The sequence below is a fragment of the Odocoileus virginianus genome, chromosome 17 (genome assembly GCF_023699985.2).
Source record: "Odocoileus virginianus isolate 20LAN1187 ecotype Illinois chromosome 17, Ovbor_1.2, whole genome shotgun sequence".
Classification (NCBI taxonomy): Eukaryota; Metazoa; Chordata; class Mammalia; order Artiodactyla; family Cervidae; genus Odocoileus; species Odocoileus virginianus.
The window spans coordinates 27,521,446-27,543,776 of record NC_069690.1 but is presented as its reverse complement, the minus strand read 5'-3'; the positions used below and the strand labels follow the sequence as shown (position 1 = coordinate 27,543,776).

The window sequence follows — 22,331 nt, the reverse complement described above, 5'->3', positions numbered from 1 at the left end:
AAGTAAATAAAAGAAAGGCTCTCTCAGGAGCCAAGGCCACCGGCCCTGTCCATCACTCCAAGAACCACCCGCCACTCAGAAGAGAGTGGAGGGAGGCCTCTGTGTGCAGAAACAGAAAAGTAAAAACACACTTAACGGGGTCTGGCCGGAGAAGGACATGGTAATCTCCTCTGGTATTTGTGCCTGGGAAATCCCACAGAGAGAGGGGCCTGGCAGGCTACAGTCCACGGGGCTGCAAGAGACTCAGACACGACTGAAGGGACTAAACAGCAAACAAGGGGGTCTGGCGGTCAGAGAATATGAATAAACAGAACCATCAGAACAGGCTCTTTTGAGCCATCAAAGAAAACAGACAAAGGCTGTCAATGAGACTCCAGTGTAGAAAGACAGGAGACTGAAATATGTGACTTTCAGGTTTTAAATTTCAGTAAATGAACTGAAGGCATTCAGGGTCACTGTTAAGACTCAGATTAGTGCCCTGAAGTGATCTTGAAATTTATGACATTTGGTACATTTCACAAATTCTATAATTGTGAAAGAAGCATTTCAAGCCACAGAGCAAAATTGCAAAGAGACAGAAATTGCAGGGCAAAGCTAGGAGACTTTTGAGGAGGGATGTAGGAGAGTCAAGAGGCAAATAACAGGAATTTGAAAAGTAGGCAAGACAATAATTAAACAAAAAGAGCATTTCCTTAAAGAAAAGCCTGCACCTGGAGAAGGAGCGTTGCGAGTTCCAGACAGGGTTGAGGAACAAACACAGACCCAGGCATATTCTGGTAGGATTTCTAAACTCTAAGGTCAAAGCTTCCAGCCAGAAAGAACAAGTGACTCTAAATGAAAAAAAAAGAACTTCTCACCTGCAACCTTAGGGCCTCATAGACCGTGGGAAAACGTCCACAGATGCCTGAGAGAAAAACAACTGTAACCTCAGAGCCCTTCACCACCAAGCTACCATATACTTCCCGGGGAAAGAAAACATTTGCGGCTCTGCTGAGAGTTAGACAGCATATCACGAATACCTAAAAAGAACTCTAAGCAAACACTGAAAGTCAGCACCACGACCGCAAGACAGAGGGTGATGAAGACAGACAGCGGTGTCCCGGTGGACCCTGCAATCAGGTACCATCCACCCTCCCAGGGAACAGGGGGTCTTAGGATGTGTTACATGAGGTTAAGTTGGTGTGTTTGGGACAGGAAAGGGATAGCAAGAGGAATTCTGATGACAATCTGGAACAGAGTGGGAAACCATCTCAGCAAAATCTAAGAACTGGGGAATGACATGGGGGAGCTCCAGAAACAGACCAGAAGGAACGTGTGAGAACATTTCTAAGCTCTCAAATGGGGGGAATGGCATGGAAGCGTTATACAGGTCACCTTATGAGGGAAAGAGAGAAGGCAGTGCTGAAACAGGATGACTCACAGGAAACAGCAGGCTTCTCATATCCGTATAATAACAGGACAATACATTTGATTACAAATATTGGGAAGCATGAAGTAACAATAAGATGTTAAAGAACAGCACTTCCAAGTGAAGGAGGAGAAAAAGGGAACACATTGCAACATGATCAAATCACTAAAAATAAGAAAAAAAGAAAGTATTAGAAAACATTTTTAAATGAAAATTTACTATATATAAAATAGGTAACCAACAAGGACCTACTATATAGCACAGGGAACTATATCAATATTTTGCAGTAACCTGTGAGGGAAAAGAATCTGAACAAGAATATATAATATATATTATATATGCATGTATGATAAGTGGCTTAGTCGTGTCCAACTTTTTGCAACCCTATGGACTGTAGCCAGCCAGGCTCCTCTGTCCATGGGATTCTCCAGGCAAGAATACTGGAGTGGGTTGCCCTCCTGCAGGGCATCTTCCCACCCCAGGGATCAAATCCATGTCTGTTATGCCTCCTGCATTGGCAGGCAGGTCCAGGAAATCACTCTGCTGTGCCCCAGAAGCTAACACAACATTGTAAATCAACTATACTTCAATTTTAAAAAAGGACATGGCGAAATTGAATACAACAATTGACTCACCTAACTGAATACTTAAGATATGAAGCTCACATTCCTCAAACAGACAATGTACATTATTTTGTACATTGTGTACACAGAACGCTGATAAATAACAAATAACACTGACAAAATAATCATCATGTACTCACTTGATCACAAAAAGGGAATCATTTTTGAAAACAACATTCTTGGATCACGATCCATAAAATCAGATATCAAGAATAAAAAAGTGACTAAAAACTCTTTAAACAATTGAAACACCCTGATAACCTTAAGATCAAAGAGGAAATTGAAACTGAAATAACATACTATTTGGAAAGCACTGAAAAAGAGACAATAAAACCTTTGAGGCTTATTAAAAGCCATAAAGGAAATTCACCATCAGGAGCATCGACACTGAAATGCTTTAGTCCTAGGGCCTCTCCTCTGAAAGGACCTCAGCAATTTTTTCACATGGTCATGTTTATATACACAGTTACACAAGTAAAGTGTTTCTGTGTCCTTTTCTTTTTAACAGAGCCTCTCCTAACGTTCATCCCCAATTATATAAGTTGTGGTACCCATAAATTTGGATCTGTTCATTTTTGTTTAAATTGCTTTCATTATTATGAGGTCCCATAACCAGAGCTATTGGAAGGATCAAACTGCCAAGCTATCAGTGTTTCTCTGCAGGGGAACTGCTGGCACTCGGGAAGGACAAGTCTGTGCTGCGTGGAGCCATCCCTGAGCATTGCAAGACATTTAGCACCCTTGCCCCCTAGGAACTAAATGCCAGTTGTCCCCTCTACTCATTTTGACAGTAAAAAAAATTCTCCCACATACCCATAGGGAGAGGAGGTGGTACTAAGTGAAACTGTTAGTCAGTCCCTCAGTCATGTCTGACTCTGCAATCCCATAGACCGTAGCCCACCAAGTCCTCCATCCATGGAATTCTCCAAGCAAAAAAACTGGAGTGTGTTACCATTCCCTTCTAAGGGATCTTCCCGACCCAGGGACTGAACCTGAGTCTCCTGCATTGCAGGCAGATTCTTTACCATCTGACCCACCAGGGAAGCCCAACCATTGTTGAAAACCTATGGGCTGGATTTTGATTTTTGTTTTTTAATAAATTTATTTATTTTAATTGAAGGCTAATTACTTTACAATATTGTAGTGGTTTTCATAAATTGACATAAATCCATCACGGGTGTACATGTGTTCCCCATCCTGAACCCCCCTCCCACCTCTCTCCCCATCCCATCCCTCTGGGTCATCCCAGTGCACCAGCCCCGAGCACCCTGTCTCATGCATCGAACCTGGACTGGTGATCCGTTTCACATATGATAATATACATGTTTCAATGTATGGGCTGGATTTTGATCTTGCCCCAGGCTTAGTACTCACAGGAAAATAAGGATGGATATTTAACCATCTCAGGGCTTCTCAAACTGGTTCCAAATCTATCACCATTATATTCAAACTCCAAGAGGGAACATTCCTTTTGAAGCAAGGCTCTGACCCGTGTCCTAACTTGAAACTTGAATTTGGAATTCACCAATTCACACCTAAGAGCCACAGAGTCAGGATTCTGGCAGCCAGAAGGAGCAGGTCTTCCTGCAGCCCAGCTACTTTACAGATGAGCTTGTGACTGGTTATGTCTGAGGTTCAGATTTCTCTTTTGTAAAAAGGCGATTATCTCACTTCTCCCAGAGAGCTGGATGAGGAGATGAGATACGTAACGTGCCTGCAAGGGTGTGGAGGTTAGTGACTCTCCAATACTATTTCTCCTTCCACCCCACCCCTCTCTGTCTCTCTGGGGAGTTTTCTAGAGCTATGCCTGACCCCTGTCTGAGTACTATGTTGGAAAGTTGGCTGTCTTTTGAAGTTGCCTCCTTAAGCAATATGAAACACACTTTTTCTTGGGAGAACTGAGAAATGGCCCAAGGTCCTAAACCTCTGGACAGACCTGGGGTGAATTTATGAGCTTTTCAGAGGCTCATGCTAATGGGGAATGGACAAGCTTGGGAAAGAATGCCTTTTGTTTTCTGTTCAACAGACACTACCCTAAAATGTGCAGTCATAAAAAAATGTGCACAGATAAAAAATGTGAAGAGAAAAGAAATGCCCAGATAGGGTGAGTCAGAGTATAATGCACTGGAACTTCCCTGGTGGTCCAGAGGCTAAGACCTGCACTCCCAATGCAGAGGGCCCAGATTCCATTCCTGATCAGGGAACTAGATCCCACACGCCCCAACTAAAAGTTTGTAATGTTGCAACTAAAGATCCCGTGTGCCGCAGCCAAGACCCAACACAGCCAAATAAATAGACAAATATTCTAAAAAAAAAAGAAAAGAAAATGAAAATAAGATCAGCAAATTTAACCAACATGATGAAACATACCCTTCTCCTGCCTGGGCAGGCTGTTGGTGCAGAAGGCAGGCTCGGGCAACCGGGGCCGTGCAGGGCCAGGGGCAGAGCTCCAGGACAACAGGCTGCCCCTTGTGCTGCCGTTACTGCTCCCAAGCCGGAGGAGCCAGTGGTCAGACAAGGAGGAGCTGGTGGAACCTGCAGAGGGAACACAGAGAGGGCGGGCTGGACCATCCTTCGGGGCCCCCAGAACACTTCTCATCACTAGATTCCCATCCCCGAGCCCGGAACTACAGAACCAAAGCAGAGCTACAGAAATGAAAGTGAATTGCTAGAGGAGAACCTGTAACTGATGAACCATAGCTTCCCTGGTGGCTCAGAAGGTAAAGAATCCGCCTGCAAAGTGGGAGACCCAGCTTCTATCCTTGGGTTGGGAAGATCCCCTGTAGAAGGGCATGGCAACCCACTCCAGTATTCTGGCCTAGAGAATCCCAGAGGAACCTGGTGGGCTACAGTCCATGGGGTTGCAAACAGTCGGACATGACTGAGCAACTACACTTTCACTTTTGTCTTTAATAAACATAGCTCTCAGGTTGGGTTAAGCGATTATTTCCTATTAAGGACCAACATCCCTTATAACTACCTCTCCCTTTCTAATGGGACTAATGCAGGGCTATACTACACAATCTTAACACATTATTGATCTGAGATGTATTAATGTGTCTTTTGTTACCTGAATGTTATTGACTGGCAACACATCAATACATTTGTAGAGACTGATACAACTAACATCACCCTGAGAACTTGTTAGAGCTTAAAATTGATCAAGGGTTTATTATGCAACTTATGAACATCATTATCATTCACATTTTCCTCCCTTAGGTTTTTGTTCCAACCTTGTGTGTAGTCTAAACTTAAAATTTTCAAAAATGACACACTGCAAAATTTTGAGTGAAAAAGAATTTTTCAGTAAATTCTATGCTGATTGTCCAAGTGACATATATACGAGTGTCTCAGAAGATGATAGTTCTTCAGAATATAGTTCTGAGTCAAACAATGTAAATATTAGGCCAACAAAAAATGGAAAGTGAAAATGAAACTCATGATGCTAAAGAAGGCTCCTTTGCTTCTACAGAAGAGAGAATGAAAGACAACATTTTATGAAAATCAGAAAACTACAGTTGTGTCAGATGTAACAATTGAATATCATAACCCTCAAAGTGTGAATAAAATAACAGAACTAATTTTTGGCTGACTGAAATAAAAATTGGTGGCCATGGCAATAGTTTCTGCAAAAATCCCTCAGTCAATAATGAGTTAATTAAGATCAAGCTCATATGAGCAAGAAAGAAAATATAGAATGCCACACTCCCAAGAGTCACCTGTCACAGGAAAAAAATGTTACTCCTTTTCCCGTTCTTGGATCTCATTGTGTCCCACCCACATCTTTACAAACGGGAAACAGCTCTATAGGGCTGGACATGCTCTGGAAAGTGAAAGTCGCTCAGTCATGACTGAGTCATGGACTCCCCACACAGTCCGTGGAATTCTCCAGGCCAGAATACTGGAGTGGGTAGCCGTTCCCTTCTCCAGTGGATCTTCCCAACCCAGGGATTGAACCCAGGTCTCTCACACTGCAAGCAGATTATTTACCAGCTAAGCCAGCAGAGAAGCCCAAGAATACTGGAGTGAGTGGCCTATCCCTTCTCCAGCGGATCTTCCTGACCCAGGAATCAAACCAGGGTCTCCTGCATAGCAGGCAGATTCTTTACCAGCTGAGCTACCAGGAAAGCAGACAAAGCTTCCTCTTTCAGACCCTTGCCGGACCTATCCTGGTCCTTGATGTGACTGAGCATCTTGCATTTGTCCAGTCCCCCCTCTTCCGGGAGGAGCGGCAGTACCTACCTCTCATGGAGCTGCTGGCTGACCACGGAGGGATGCTGTTCCTCTTCTGATAAAACAAGATGTAAGCCCCTCGTGTATTGACCTCGTCTTCTAGAAGCGGCTCCACCGTGCTGTCATCGTAACTGTACCACTGGCCGTCCAGAGAGTTCCGGCAGTAGGCTGCGAAGGTCCAAACCCCAAGTCCCCATTAATTGGAGCCCCCCCAAAGCAGGAAGAGATTTCCCACTGGCATGGCTGAAAAACAGATATTTGTCATAGAATGAGAAACATCAGTTCATTTTTAGCCAGAAAGGAATTTGGTGGAATCAGAAAGGATCAACCAGATGCTCACTGATAAAAAGTGGGTTGTTACCACACAAGCTGAATCCTTACGTTGTAGAGATTGTTCAGGCAAAATTTCTAATAAAAGCATGTCCTGAGTTATTTATGGGGGGCTTCCCTGGTGGTTCAGATGGTAAAGAATCTTCCTGCAATGCATGAGACCCAAGTTTGATCCCTGGGTCAGGAAGATCCCCTGAAGAAGGGAATGGCTACTCATTTCAGTATTCTTGCCTGGGAAATCCCACGGACAGAGAAGCCTGGTGGGCTACAGTCCATAGAGTCGCTAAAGAGTCAGATGTGACTGAGCATCTAACACTCACTTTTTTCAGGTAATAATGCTAATGGTCATCCTGGTTCTTTTGAGAAGCTTCAAAATGCACATCTCTGATTCAGTATGCAAGGAAAATATGCAGTTGGGATTATAATTCACTTCTTTCCTACCTAAGAACTGCAGTCAAACATCTAAGAAAATGATCACAGATAAGATTTTCACCACCTTCCAAACAAATATAAGAAATATTCCTCTCCTTTCCCTATACATCTCAGTAAATGGTACCATAACATACTAATTCAGGAGTGAAAGCCAGCTTTTTTCTGCAATGGGCCAAATAGCCCATCTGGCCAATTTTAGGCTCTGCAGGTCACCTTTGGCCACCTACGGTCTCTGTCATATACTCTTCTTGCCGTTATTTGGTTTGTTTTTTGTTTTGTTTTTTTACCCCCTTTTAAAATGTAAAAACCATTTTTAACTCATGGACCAAATAAATACAGGTGCCAGACTGGATCTCACCCACGAGCCACACTTGGCTGGCTTTTTTTTTTTTTTTTTTTTGGCTGAAACTCATGGCATGTGAGATCTTAGTTCCCCGACCAGGGATTGAACCCACATCCCCTGCTGTGGAAGTACAGTTGACTGATTTGCACTGGCTCAAACCAGGCACGAAAAGTTCATCTTTGCTCCTGACTCTCTCCCATCCCATGCTGAGTCCAAAAGCCAGTCTGACCAATTCTCTTTCCCAAATGTGTCTTGAATACCCTATCATCACCCAAGTCCCAGCCAACACCATCTCCCACTTGAGGCCCAGAAACACCCTGCTAACTGCAATTCCAGCTTACATTCTTGCTCCACCCAATTCTCTGCTCGAGCTAAGACCTCACTTTGTGAACTCGATTATGTCTTTATTCCTCTGCTGAAAATCTTTTAATGACTTCCCACCATAGTTTGGAAAAATGCAATCTCTTTCCCATGGCCTCCAGAGTCTTGGGATCCAGCCCCATCTTGACTTACTTCCCCCTTCAGTCACAGCGGGCTTTCATCAATTCTTAAACCACAAACTCTGCCTCTGGACCTTTGCACATGCTAGCAGCACTGCCCATAATGCTTTCCTACCATTATTCACACGGCTAGTTCCACATCATCTTTCCTAAAGGTAACATGCTCAGGCAGGCCTTATCTATATCTCAGACACATCAACCAATCACCTTTTCACGATACCAAGTAGCGAAAGTGTTAAAGGGACAAGCACCTTTTTATTTCTGTGTCTGAAATTAGTCCCATGAGGGCAGGACTCCTATTCATCTTGTTCATTACTTAGGCTCCAGCACCTAGCCCAGGGTTAGTCTTAGAATGGGGACTTTATAAATATTTGCTCAATGAACAAATGAGTGATGATCCTGGTTGTTTATACGGTCCAGTGTTTTCCAAATTGCAGGTTCATGAGTATACTAGGAATAGCACACTTTTCAAAAAACAAAATATTTCCAAGAATTTTTTCCAAAAATGACCTAATTTATATTAGTGTAGAACAGACCAAGGTATGCAATTATGAGCTGAGCAGGCTGCCAAGCTCTTTGTTTCTGTCCTTCCATCCTTCATTCACTTCAAGTTCCTAGGAGGCAGTAACAGTTGAATGTACCCCATAGAAATAAATACCAAATCTGATAAGTGGGAGACTTTGGGCTGAATCACAGATGAGAACAAATGAGAAGCTCTTTGGGTTTCACCTGATATGGTGAAAACTTGGGCTGTAACTAACTTTCTAGCCCAACCACCCTCCTAACCCTGCCCCATGCTTGGACCAGCACCCTCTACCCTCTGGCAGGTTCCAGGCATGCAGCGGGTGAGGGGTCAGCTGGTGCCGAGTGCCCGAGTGAGCTTGGCATCCCATGGGTGTCCCTTCCCACGGTATCTGGAGGCCCAGGCCATGGCCACGAATGTGGCCATAGCAGCAGCAGCAGCCATAGGCCACAAGGCAGGCTCACCTGTGTAATGCCCACCTTGCAAACTGCCGTGGTGGTTGCAGACGGCGTAGAGGTCATACAGGAAGTCCGGCGGGTAGCTGGTGGGCAGGCAGGCCGGCTGCTTCCAGGAAGGAGGCCAGGCGCCCGGCATGGCCTTGGGGCTGGTGCTCCTCTGGGCCACGTGGGGAGCCATGTCGAGCCCGGCGAGCGGGAACTTCACCAGCGTGGAGAGCTTGTTCCTCCTCTCGCCCACCTGGCAGAAGCGCTTGAGGTGGATGATAAGGATGTTGGGCAGGGTCCAGAGGCTCAGCTTCACCACCCCCTGCTGCAGGGCCTGGCAGTGCGGGCACCGCCACGCGTCATCCTGGGCCAGCTGGAAGGGAAGCCACTGTGAGCCCACCCACTGATGGCCCTGGCACCCCCCACGCCCGCCCCGCCCAGCCAGGGCGCAGACCCCCAGGGCGGGACCTGCTCCTCCTTGGTGTAGAACTGGAAACACTCGTCCAGGGTGCAGCTGTGCTGCTGGTGGGCCTGCTGCTGCCGCCTCACACTGTCCGCGTCCTGCACCCGCTCCTCCTGGGGGCTCCCAAACAGGCTGCGGGGGGAGCCGACAGAGGCCGTGTGGGTGTCTCACCTCCCCGCCCTGCCCGCCCCACCCAGGGGTCTCTACTCCCAGCTAATGGGGTGCAAAGCATCTCCTGTGGAGTCAAAGGCCCCCTTCCTTGGGCTCCCGGAACGCCCATTCTCTCTTACTGGAATTCTCAGTCTCCCCCACCAGCCCTGAGAAGGACCAAGCCCTTGGCTTATACATCTTTGTTTCATGTGAGGCACGGCCTGGCACCTAATTGAGATTAATAAACCCTCACCAGGCTGAACGGTGTCCTTTCCCAATGTTGGAAGATGCCCTTAGGGTTAGAGAAGCAGCCACGCTGAGTGACTAAGAGTGTGCACTTGAGCCCGACGGCCCGAGTTCAAAGTTCACCTCTGCCAGGCACGGGGAGCAACCGTTTAACCTCTCTGCGCCTTGGTTCCCTCATCTGACAAGGCGGATTCGAGTCGGCCCTACCTTACAGAAAGTGATGCATGAAATATCCTACACTGATGAAGCGCTCAGAGCAGTGACTGGCCAAGTGTCACCTCACCATTTACAACCGTGACCATGACCACCACGGCCATCACCCACCGACATCATTATACTAGTCCTACTGCTGTTGTTTATAGACAGACAATTGCCACTGGGGCTTCTTGGAAGAATGGGTCACAGTGCATCCGGGAAGCTTCATACACCCCATGGTGGCATCAGGGGAGCTGGCACAGGAAGGTCCATTATGCACGAGCAGGCTTTGTCTCCTCTGCTTGACCTGGGCTCTGCTGGACTCACCGCTCCTTGGTGTCAACGTCCCACTCCACGGCCAGTTTGATGTGCGGGGGGCCTCCTGGCCTCCTAAGATGCAGAGCCCTGATGAGAGAATAGGGGGCCCATCCAAGGCATGGAGGCAGCTTCCCACTCTCCCTACCCTCTCCACCCCCAGTACCGATGTTCCCAACAGAAACGTCCAGAGCTGCATGGAAACCGAGGTTGGGGGCCTGGGGAGGCGCTGCCTGTGGAAGGCTTGGTCCTTCATCCACCCTGAAGCCTCTGTCCTCCCTGCCCTGGGAGCTGGTGAGCTCTGAGGGTCTGGTGGCTGCCCGGCCATGGCTCAGCGCTCCCACTGCAGCCCCAGCCACCTGCTCAATGTCAATAGGTCTGTTCTGTTTGAACATCCTACACACACACTCAATTCTGATGATGCCCAAAATGAGCTGCTGGGTTTTCCTCCACTGTGAAGTGAAAGGAGCACCTTCGAGCCCACCTCTACGACCTAAAAGGTCTTCCCCTTCCAGAGCTGTCCAGACCCAGAAAATCTCATCAGCCCATCACTCTTTCCAGCTGTTTTCACTCAGCCCATTTCAGAAGAAACTGGCTGGCCTTAATGCAGAAGAAAGTGGAAGACATGAAATCAACAAGACACATATAGACAAGCAATGGGAGGGGCTGCCCCTTAAAAGAAGGTTTTGAATGTATTGTAAGAAAAAAGTGGAGATGTCACAAGAGTCCCCAGCTGTCACCAAGTTGGTTAAGACTCTGCTTCCAATGCAGAGGGCATACGGTTACATCCCTAGTCAGGGAACTAAGATCCTGCATGCCGTATAGCATGGCCAAAAAATAAAAATAACTAAAATAAAATAAAATTGAAACTATTTTTTAAAAAAACAAAAAAACAAAACAAAACCCCAGGGTTTGAGTTCATGGAAGGTATACAATCCTTAACTAGCCATGTGAGTGTCAATAAGTCCTCATCTTTGGGAACCCCAGTGTCCCCTCCATCTCTGAAGTGGCCATCAGTCCTGCTTAGACGTAAGGACTGGAAGTACAGAATGTATACAAGGACCTAACCCAGTCGCTAGTGCTGAAGACCAAGAGCAGCTGATTGTCATCAGTTTTACTGATACACAGCCTTGAAGGAGTCTAGTCAGACAAGAATGTACTCATTCTCTTACCATGTCTGGAACATCCCCTTACCTGTCAACTGCCCAGTGACAGAGGGGCCGACTGTCCTGTGGGGACAAGTAGCTGCAGGCCAGGGAGAGTCCCACGACCCGGATGGAGAATAGTGACCCCAGGTTCTGCCAAGCCAAGAACAGGAAGCAGGTCAATGTGCATGTTGGTGTGAATCAGATGGTTATGTGCAAAGAAGTTACTCAAAAAATGCAACTTTCTGATTAAAGGGTATTTTGAATATGTCCTTAAATAATTGTTTTCTAAATCTGGAGATATAAAGGCTTTAGTTTTTTTAGAAGATATACCCTATACCTTTTAACACAGTAATCTAACACCATGTAACATTAAATTTTCTGAAACAGTGAACATAGTGATTTAAAATAATATTTTAAAAAATAAAATAACACATGGTTAATTGAAGCAAATGTTGGCACAATAAATGGGAAATTAAATCAATTCTGTTCATCAATTATTAATAGGCAATTTATCAAGATGATTATCATCGTCACCAGATTACCAAAGTGAGGCAATTATCTAAAAGCAAGCTAGTGTACATTTTACTTATCAAATGCTAAGTATTTGTACACATTGAAATAAGCCACATAAAAGAAACGTCACCCATGTTTTTATTCTAAGATGTACATTTTTTTCATATTCTAACTGTTCTGAACTGAAGCGAACCTTGAAAGTAAAAAGTGAAAGTGGAAGTCGCTCAGTCGTATCCGAATCTTTGCAACCCCATGGAATTCTCCATGGAACCCCATGGAATTCTCCAGGCCAGAATACTGGAGTGGGTAGCCTTTCCCTTCTCCAGGGGATCTTCCCAATCTAGGGATGGAACCCAGGTCTCCCACATTGCAGGTGGATTCTTTACTGTCTGAGCCACCAGGAAAGCCAAGTGAACCTTAAACAGCATTATTTGCAATAGTCAACCAGTAGTAGTAACCCAAGAATCCATCAACATACGAATGAATAAACCAGATATGGTATTATATAAACACAAGGGATTCCCTGACAGCTCAGCTGATAAAGAATCCGCCTGCAATGCAGGAGATTTCAGTTCGATTCCTGGGTCAGCCTTAAACAAGTAAATTCAATGCATGCTGCAACATGAATGGATCCTGAAAACATTTTGCTTAGTGAAATAAACCAGATGCAGAAGGGCAAATATTGTATAGTTCTGTTTATATGAGATACACAGAGTAGTCAAATTCATAAAGACAGAAAGTAGAATGGAGGTTCCCACAGGCTAGGTGCTGGGGGAACAGGGAGTTAATAGGTATAGTTTTTGTGGGTATGATGAAAAATTTAGGGGGTATAGTGGTGATGGCTATGCATCATGAGGAATACAATTAATGCACACTTGTGAATGGCTAAAATTAATGTTACATGCGTTTTACCACAATGTTTTAAAAAAATCAAGTCAGGTGTTGCCTGTATCAGAATTTTGCAGGCCCCACTGACTGCTTGATTGGTTTCTAAAACTGAAATGGCTATAGAGGTGCTGAGGCAAAAGTACATAGGAGACCAGGGGGAGACTAAGAACAGCTGAGTTCAGTGTTTGTATGAAAGCAGTTCTGTCCACTTTCAACAGCAAGAAGCACAGGGTTTGGGGAAAGCCAAAGCTATTACTAGATATTCTGACCTACTTAGGGAGAAATTCGAGTTTCTAATTTGGGCAGATCTGCTGGGCAGTTCATGGAGCAAAAACCCTTTGGAGATAAAAATTTGATACAAAGGTAGAAAAGGTCATTAACAAACTGATATTTGGGGTAAATCCTGAGTCAATGTATGGTTTTCCCTGTGAAGGAAAGCACATGAATTATGAATAATTATGAAGAAATCCCTTTGAAATGTTTGGGACATCCTCCAAATGGGAAGTTTGTACTTAGAGAATAATTGGGGGAAAATGAAATTCTGAGGCTACTGAACTGTCCCTAAAAATGTTAAAGTCTTCTGTGCCAAGCAGCCATCAGAACAACTTCTGATACTATTGGGGCTCAAAGGAATGGTTTTAGAGAATTCCCTCATGGTCCAGTGGTTAAGACTTTGTGTTTCCAATGCAGGGGGTGGGGTTCTATCCCTGGATGGGGAATGAAGATCCCACATACCCCATGGCATGGCCAAAAAATAAGAAATGTTTTTAAAATTTGCTGCTTTTATTTGGAAACTACCAGATTCTACATATGGACATCACCAGATGGTCAATACTGAAATCAGATTGATTATACTCTTTGCAGCCAAAGATGGAAAAGCTCTATACAGTCAGCAAAAACAAGACCTAGAGCAGACTATGGCTCAGATCACGGGCTCCTTATTGCCAAATTCAGATTTAAATCGAAGAAAGTAGGGAAAACCACTAGACCATTCAGGTATGACCTAAGTCAAATCCCTTACGATTATACAGTAGAAGTGACAAATAGATTAGATCTGATAAACAGAGTGCCTGAAGAACAATGGATGGAGGTTCGTGACACTATACAAGAGGCAGGGATCAAGACCATCCCCAAGAAAAAGAAATGCAAAAAGGCAAAATAGTTGTCTGAGGAGGCCTTACAAATAGCTGAGAAAAGAGAAGGTAAAGGCAGAGGAGAAAAGGAAAGATACACCCATTTGAATGCAGAGTTCCAAAGAATAGCAATGAGAGATAAGAAAGCCTTCCTCAGTGATCAATGCAAAGAAATAGAGGAAAACAATAGAATGGAAAAGACTAGAGATCTCTTCAAGAAAATTAGAGATACCAAGGGAATACTTCATGCAAAGATGGGCACAATAAAGGACAGAAATGGTATGGACCTAACTGAAACAGTATTAAGAAGAGGTAGCAAGAATACACAGAAGAACTATTTAAAAAAAAGATCTTCAGGACGCAGATAACCATGATGCTGTGCTCACTCACCTAGAGCCAGACATCCCGGAATGTGAAGTCAAGTGGGCCTGAGGAAGCATCACGACGAACAAAGCTAGTGGAGGTGATGGAATTCCAGTTGAGCTATTTCAAATCCTAAAAGATGATGCTGTGAAAGTGCTACACTCGATATGCCAGCAAATTTGGAAAACTCAGCAGTTGTCACAGGACTGGAAAAGGTCAGTTTTCGTTCCAATCCCAAAGAAAGGAAATGCCAAAGAATATTCAAACTACCACATAATTGTACTCATCTCACACACTAGCAAAGTAATGCTCAGAATTCTCTAAGCGAGGCTTCAACAGTACGTGAACTGTGAACTTTCAGATGTTCAAGCTGGGTTTAGAAAAGGCAGAGAAACCAGAGATCAAATTGCCAATATCTGTTGGATTATCAAAAAAACAAGAGAGTTCAAAAAAAACATCTACTTCTGCTTTATTGACTATACCAAAGCCTTTAACTCTGTGGATCACAACAAACTGTGGAAAATTCTTCAAGAGATCGGAATACCAGACCACCTGACCTGCCTCCTGAGAAATCTGTATGCAGGTCAGGAAGCAACAGTTAAAACTGGAAATGGAACAACAGACTGGTTCCAAATAGAAAAAGGAGTATGTCAAGGCTGTATGTCACCCTGCTTATTTAATTTATATGCAGAGTACATCATGCAAAATGATGGGCTGGATGAAGCACAAGCTGGAATCAAGATTGCTGGGAGAAATATCAACAACCTCAGGTATGCAGATGACACCACTCATGGCAGAAAGCAAAGAACTAAAGAGCCTCTTGATGAAAGTGAAAGAGGAGAGTGAAAAAGTTGGCTTAAAGCTCAACATTCAGAAAAAGAAGATCATGGCATCCGGTCCCATTACTTCATGGCAAATAGAAACAGTGGAAACAGTTACAGACTTTATTTTGGTGGGCTCCAAAATCACTGCAGATGGTGACTGCAGCCGTGAAATTAAAAGATGCTTGTGCCTTGGAAGAAAAGCTATGACCAACCTAGAGAGCATATTAAAAAGCAGAGATATTACTTTGCCAACAAAGGTCCATCTAGTCAAAGCTATGGTCTTTTCAGTAGTCATGTATGAATGTGAGAGTTGGACTATAAGGAACGCTGAGTGCTGAAGAATTGATGTTTTTGAACTGTGGTGTCAGAGAATACTCTTGAGAGTCCCTTGGACTGCAAGGAGATCCAACCAGTCAATCCTAAAGGAAATCAGTCCTGAATATTCATTGGAAGGACTGATGCTGAAGCTGAAACTCCAATACTTTGGCCACCTGATGAGAAGAACCGACTCATTGGAAAAGACCCTGATGCTGAGAAAGATTGAAGGTGAGAGGAGAAGGGGATGACAGAGGATGAGATGGTTGGATGGCATCACTGACTCTTTGGACATGAGTTTGAGTAAGCTCCAGGAGTTGGTGATGGACAGGGAAGCCTGGTGTGCTGCAGTCCATGGGGTCAAAAAGAGTCAGACATGACTGAGTGACTGAACTGAACTGAACCAGTCTGAGAATCAATAAATGAGCAAGGCATAAAGGTGTTCCTTCTTGGAGTTTTTCATATGTTTTTCAAAAATTGGACAAAATTATTTGAATATCTATATTCTCATGTATGGACATAAACATCAATTTTAGTTTTCCACAGAATACTTCAAATCCCTTAAAACTGTTTTTCATTTCTTTTTTTACATTGGAGTATAGCTAATTAACAATATTATGATAGTTTTAGGTGGAGAGCAACAGGAAGCAAATCTATTGAAACTTTTGGTTCAAATGTCTACATTACAGTTTATTACAACAAGTTTCCCTCCAGGAAGAACTATGGGAAGCCACAAACAAATGATGTGAATTCCACTCTTTCTTAGAACCAGTTTAAAAAAAAAAAAAATTTACTTGTTTGGCTGCACTGGGTTTCAACTCTGGGATCTTTTCTCCTGGTTGAGGCATGCTAGATCTTCTGCTTCAGCATGGGAACAATTAGCTGTGGTATGTAGGATCTAGTTCCCTGACCAGGGATCAAACCTGTTGCCCCCTGCACTGGGAGAATGGATCCTTAGACACTGAATCAGCAGGGAAGGCCCCAGTGGTGTTTTGAAAGATTTAACAAGCAAAAGCTCCATCTCTGAAATGTCTCTGGTAATGTGACAAAGAGAGGGATGGCACAGGTCATGAAATGGTGATTTTTCTTGCATAAAAATTAAAGTTGTTTGATATGACAGTGTGAATGGTGTCATTGATGCCAAATTCTTGTCTCTCCTGAGCTACCACTAGATTCCTACCCCCCCCCCCCCCCCCCCACACACACACACTGACCTGTATGGGGACCTCGCTCTTCATGAGGTATCGGACTTTGCTGAGAATGCACTGCTGGAGCTGGATCCATGAGATGGCTCTGTCTTCCCTTACCAAGAAAGGAGGCCCAAACCTGGAAATCCAAGTATATGAGGTTATTTCAGCAAAACAAAAACCAACAATACCCAAGAGTCAACAGTGTTGACTCTATACTCATTGGCTTCACTCAGTTGGATCCCACACACCATGCATCACAGCCAATAAATTAAAAAAAAAAAAAAGTGATGAAACCAGTTATCATTGTTCCTAAAACCAACAGGAAAACCTGAGATACTTAATTGTTAAGCATGGTGTTAGCCATCTGCTGAGGGCCATCACTTCTGATCCTTTGATCAGCAAGCACCTTACACCCTATTCCTTGTGGATCAACCTTAAGAATGGATATGTAATCTTTTTCAAATTAGAATTATTCTAGCTCAAATTCCAAGTACATGTAGACACACCCTAGAAATCATGTGAAAGAAAGACAAAGTTAAACATACCTGCTGGCCTGCTGCCCCGAGCCCACCAAATTACAGAAGAGGATTAGCACCGTGGTCTCATTGTGGACAGGCAGGGATAATCGCTGACCCTCACGGGCTGCCAAGCGCGGGGAGACCAGCAGACCAGATGGACGAGCTGAAAATCAAGAATTACATTTGTGTTCTTAAAGGAGCTACTATGCTGGGTCAGAACGCTGGCTTCTAGCCCCTCTTCTCTTTGAGCATCTATTAACCACCCATGGGAGACACTGGAGGGCTTCAGGGAAAGCAATATTAAAGCTCATGGTACATGTGCCACTGGTGCAAGAAGAGGATCTACACGGTAGTGAACTTGCTGCTGTGTTCAGCCAATTTTAAAATACAGAGATTTTAATCAACACTTTTCAAAACCAATCTGAAAAATACACCAAAATGATTTTGGTTGCTTGTATGCTTTGATCAGAGAGCTGTAGAGTTTCTGCTCTCTTAGAAAGCCAACATAAGAAGAACAGAGGGAATGCAAAAATCTTTGTCATTGAGAAAGTAGAAGAATTGGACCATCCTCAATTTCCAATCAGCTCTGAAATTTTACTTTTAAGGCACACACGTGTGACCTGTGATTAAATTTGAAATGAGGGCTTGTTTCACTGAGTTATCAAGTAATCAGGGCCTGTCAATGTTTTGTTTCAGGTTCCACACCCAGAGTCTCTCCAGTGACTCAGAGTGACTGCAGATACTTGGTTCGCACAGCCACTCTGCCACATAGGCTGGCCAAGGATCCAGTCTGGGGCAAAGGACTTATCTGCGGAACATGGTGACGCTGGCACAAGGTGCTCTAATATGAGTCTTCTTGACCGGTTAACTGAACCAAAATGTATACTGACCTACAATGAAAGGCTGCCATAAACTGACCATCTTTGCCTATCCAAAGTTTAGGAAAAGTAAACACAGGAAAGTGAGACTGTTAACAAAATGTCATTTAATAACCTCTTTGACCATCTACTACTCCGGTTTATAAGTTTTCTTTTAAATTAATTTATTTTTTACTGAAGGATAATTGCTTTACAGAATTTTGTGATTTTCTGTCAAACCTCAACTCAACATGAATCAGCCATATATAAATATATCTCCTCCCTCTGAACCTCCCTCCCATCTCCTTTCCCATCCCACTCCTCTAGGTTGATACAGAGCCCCTGTTTCAGCTTCCTGTGCCATACAGTAAATTCCTGTTGGCTATCTATTTTACATATGGTAATTTAAGTTTTCATGTTACTCTTTCCATACATCTCACCCTCTCCCCATGCTCATAAGTCTATTCTCTATGTCTGCTTCTTCACTGTTGCCCTGTAAATAAATTCTTCAGTACCATTTTTCTAGATTCTGTATACATGCATTAGAATACAATATTTATCTTTCTCTTTCTGACTTACTTCCCTCTATATAATAGGTTTTAGGTTCATCCACCTCATTAGAATGGACTCAAAGGTGTTTCTTTTTATGGCTGAGTAACATTCCATTGTGTATGTATACCACAACTTCTTCATCCATTCATCTGTCAATGCACATCTAGGTTGCTATAACTTTAAGCACTGACCTTGAACCATAAGACTCCTGAAGACAAAGATTACTCCAGTACCCATTCTGAATGAAAGTGAGTTGCTCAATTGTGTCTGACTCTTTGTGACCCCATGGACTGTAGCCTATCTGGCTCCTCCATCCATGGGATTTTTCAGGCAAGAGCACTGGAGTGGGTTGACACTTCCTTCTCCAGAGGATCTTCCCGACCCAGGAATCAAACTCAGGTCTCCTGCATTGTAGGCAGATGCTTTACCATCTGAGCCACAAGGCAAGTCCCATTCTGAATAGTGGTTCTCAAAACATGGTCCCAGGACCTGATATATCACCAGAGTTTATCAGACAAGTAATTTCTCAGGCCCCACCCCTGGCCTACTGAATCAAAAGTGCTGTGGGTAGGGTTCAGAAATCTACTTAAACAAGCTCTCCAGATGATTCTGATACTAAGGTTTTGAAAATTCCTGTATTAGTTGATTGATTTTTAATAATGAATCATCTGTAAAACAAATATCAGAGAAAATAAGCCTGATATTTCCAAGTACTAAAACTGAATATCTTATGCCTTAGCACCCAGTAGGTATTCTCTCAAACCTATAATTCATAATATCCAAATAAAATTTTGCAAAGCACTACTGTACCTGAGAGCATCTCCTGCCCAGGTGATGGGGGAGCTTGGAAGGCATAGACATTATCTCCTTCTGCAATAGTATTCAGGTCCTCTTCATCAAAGAAAGACCGCTGGAGTCCACTGGGATACAGTTCAACCAAGATCACCTGGAATGAAAAGGATCATTTTCCCTTTGTTTCTCAAAGGGAACTTAACAAAGAAGCAGTCTAAAAATGACCAATTGCCTGAAACCTCTCTTCTACATTTTCCTTCCAAGTGGTTACTTATTTTTTGTAATATAACACTAGGTGCATCAGTCAGACTAACACAGACTTGGATCTCAACCACAACAACAGAATACCAAAGTGCCAAAGGAAGAGTGGGGAGAAGAAAATTGAAAAGCTAAAGTTTTATACCCAGCTAAACTATCCTGATAGAATGAGCCTAAAATGAAGCCCACTTCAGATAAACAAAAATTGAGAGTGTTTCCCACTAACTGATCTCCACTTAAAAAACTTCTAAGTAGTATTGTGAACTTTTTTCACATTGTATCAGACATGGGAAATATTTTTATGGAACACTGAGGTGAGTGGAAAAGGCTGGTTTTGTAGTGGAGGAGATGGGTGACTACTGCTTTGAGCGTCCTGGCTACCCCCAGATCCAACTCTGTCCCCTCAAGTGTGGAAGGAATCAACAACTGAGCACACAGACACACATCTTTCCCTTCAACTGAGATCTTTATTAAAATAGTGAGAAAGGTCAGAGGAATTGATTGGGTAGAAGCAGGAAGGAGCCCACTGGGGTGATAGAAAGGTTCTGTTATCATGGTGGTTACACAGATATACACACATGTAAAAAGTCCACAAGTTAAGTTATAACCTTAAGATGGACACTTTCTTATATCCATTCCCTTCTGTAACCAAAAGGTTAAAAATATTCCTTAATCAGAAAAAAATCTCATGAGGTCACCAAGTCACCAATTTTACACCAATGGAAGTATATAATTTCCATTTTACAGTCAAAGAAACAGAGGACCAGGACTTCCCTGGAGGTCCAGTGGTTAAGGCTGTGTGCTTCCAAGACAGGAGGCGTGGGCATGAGCCCGGGTCAGGAACTAAGATCCCACATGCTGCATAGTGTGGCAACAAATTTTTTTTTAATTAAAAAAAAACAACAAACTAAAGAAAGAAGCAGGGGACTGATTACTTTGTCCAAGGTCCGAAAACTAGAAAGGGACTGAATTACAGTTAGAACCCCATTTTGAAGCCTTCCCTTGTTGCTTTTCACCACCATCCCTTCTACCCCGTCCTTTCATGGGAGACCCTATTATGAGTCTGCTCACCAAAGTCACAGTGAATCCAAACTCTTTACCAAGACGCTAAAAAATAATAAGCAGAGCACGCCCATCCCACTGTCCCCAAATCACCTCTCTCATGTACTCATCCCAAGCTCCTCTTCAGTCTCCTGGTTTATATTCTCAGCAGTGAAAATACAGAATAGTGGTTCAGGTTCTGAAATCACTATCTGCATTCAAATCCTGGCCCAGTCGCTGAGCTTGTGTCACACTTGCCTAGTGCTCACTGGTAAAATGAGGATAATTGTAATATCTGCCTCACAGGATGATGGTGGGGAGAAACTAGCTATAAAGTTCATAGAGTGGTGCTCAGCACTTAAGAAGTACTACTGAGAGTCAGCTATTGTTGAAAGGATGATGATCGTCATCATCGTCACCTTTTTGGAAGACAAAGGTGATTTCCTTTCCGGGTTATTTTGTGAAAAAGCAGGGAGCGGTCTAGGCCCAGTCATCACAGACATCAGGGACTATTAATCAAACAGTAACTCATGAGTCACACTGGAGTCACTGAGAGCCAAAAATTAGCCTAAACAGCCTAGACAGCTGGCGCAGTTAGTATCCCTCATCCCATGCCCAGGTTCCCCATCACACCTCCTCTGGAGAGATGCCGCCTTCCTCTGCAACCATCTTCCTCAGGGCTGCCACTGTGCTCAGGATCGGCACGGCCAGGCCCACCCGCAGGAACCGCTGGCTCTTGGAGGGGAAGACCAAGGTGACGCTCAAGAATCTGGAAAATAGGAAGGAGGCCACATCCTTAAAGGACGGACATGGGCTGTCACCAACATCACTGACACTAGACCAAGTTTAGCACTTGGGCAAATCTCGGCTTCCTGGTCGGGTCATTGCCCTTTAAGTACGTTGTCACCAGGCAGCAGTGGAGAGCCAATTCCCCAAGGGTCTCAGTTCTGTGCACTTTTCCAGCAACTTATAAATAAAAGACATTTGATTAAGAATCACAACACACACACACACACAACACAGGTCTTCCTCAACTTACGATGGGATTACATCATTATAGCTTAAAGTATCTTAAGTCAAAAATGCATTTAATACACCTAACCTATCAAATATCATAGCTTAGCCCTCCCCACCTTAAACATTCTCAGAACACTTACATTTGCCCACAGTTGGGCAAAATCATCTAACATAGAGCCTTGATGATAATAAAGTTTTGAATTGCCCCTGTAATTTACTGAATATTGTGCTGAAGGTGGAAAACAGAGAGGTTTTAAGTGTATGGTTGTTTACCCTCATGATCACCAGGCGGGACTGGGAGCTGTGGTGCTGCCCTGCCCAGAGAGGACCATACCTCACATTGCTTGGCTGGGAAAAGATCAAAATTCAAAATGCAAAGCACAGTTTCTACTGAATGCACATCACTTTCATACTATTGTAAAATCAAAATATTGTACATGGAACCATCGTAAGTCAGGGACCATCTGTTCCAACCTATGGTCTCAAGATTCTACTTGCTATATAGATAATCTAAAGCAAAAAGAAACTTTGAAGTCTGAAAAGTAGAGCAGTCAAGCTTCTCCCTCCAGGACAACTGAACACTACTGACAAGGCTCCCCTTTTCCTCCTGAAGTTATTTCTCCCTTGTGATGGAGTATAGCCCTTTTGCTCCCCAACTTCTTTGGACTGTCTCTAGTTCCACTGTCTACTACACCCAGCAGCACACCAGGGCTTACCC

At 43.8% G+C, this 22,331-nt stretch overlaps 1 protein-coding gene across 2 annotated transcripts in view; it reads right to left on the bottom strand.

Annotated features, from left to right (window-relative positions):
* Positions 1-22,331, bottom strand: part of USP43 (ubiquitin specific peptidase 43) — a 49,754-nt gene that overhangs the window by 5,131 nt on the left and 22,292 nt on the right. Inside the window, exons 5-14 of one of the 2 annotated variants that reach the window (XM_070479095.1) lie at positions 21,230-21,365; positions 19,316-19,451; positions 17,124-17,259; positions 16,603-16,714; positions 11,399-11,502; positions 10,217-10,294; positions 9,304-9,430; positions 8,857-9,208; positions 6,274-6,432; positions 4,402-4,566 (exon numbers count right to left, since the gene is read on the bottom strand). In XM_070479095.1, the coding sequence (XP_070335196.1) occupies positions 4,402-4,566; positions 6,274-6,432; positions 8,857-9,208; positions 9,304-9,430; positions 10,217-10,294; positions 11,399-11,502; positions 16,603-16,714; positions 17,124-17,259; positions 19,316-19,451; positions 21,230-21,365 (1,505 nt within the window). The remainder of the gene's footprint in view (positions 1-4,401; positions 4,567-6,273; positions 6,433-8,856; positions 9,209-9,303; positions 9,431-10,216; positions 10,295-11,398; positions 11,503-16,602; positions 16,715-17,123; positions 17,260-19,315; positions 19,452-21,229; positions 21,366-22,331) is intronic. The other variant, XM_070479096.1, reaches the window with a different exon arrangement.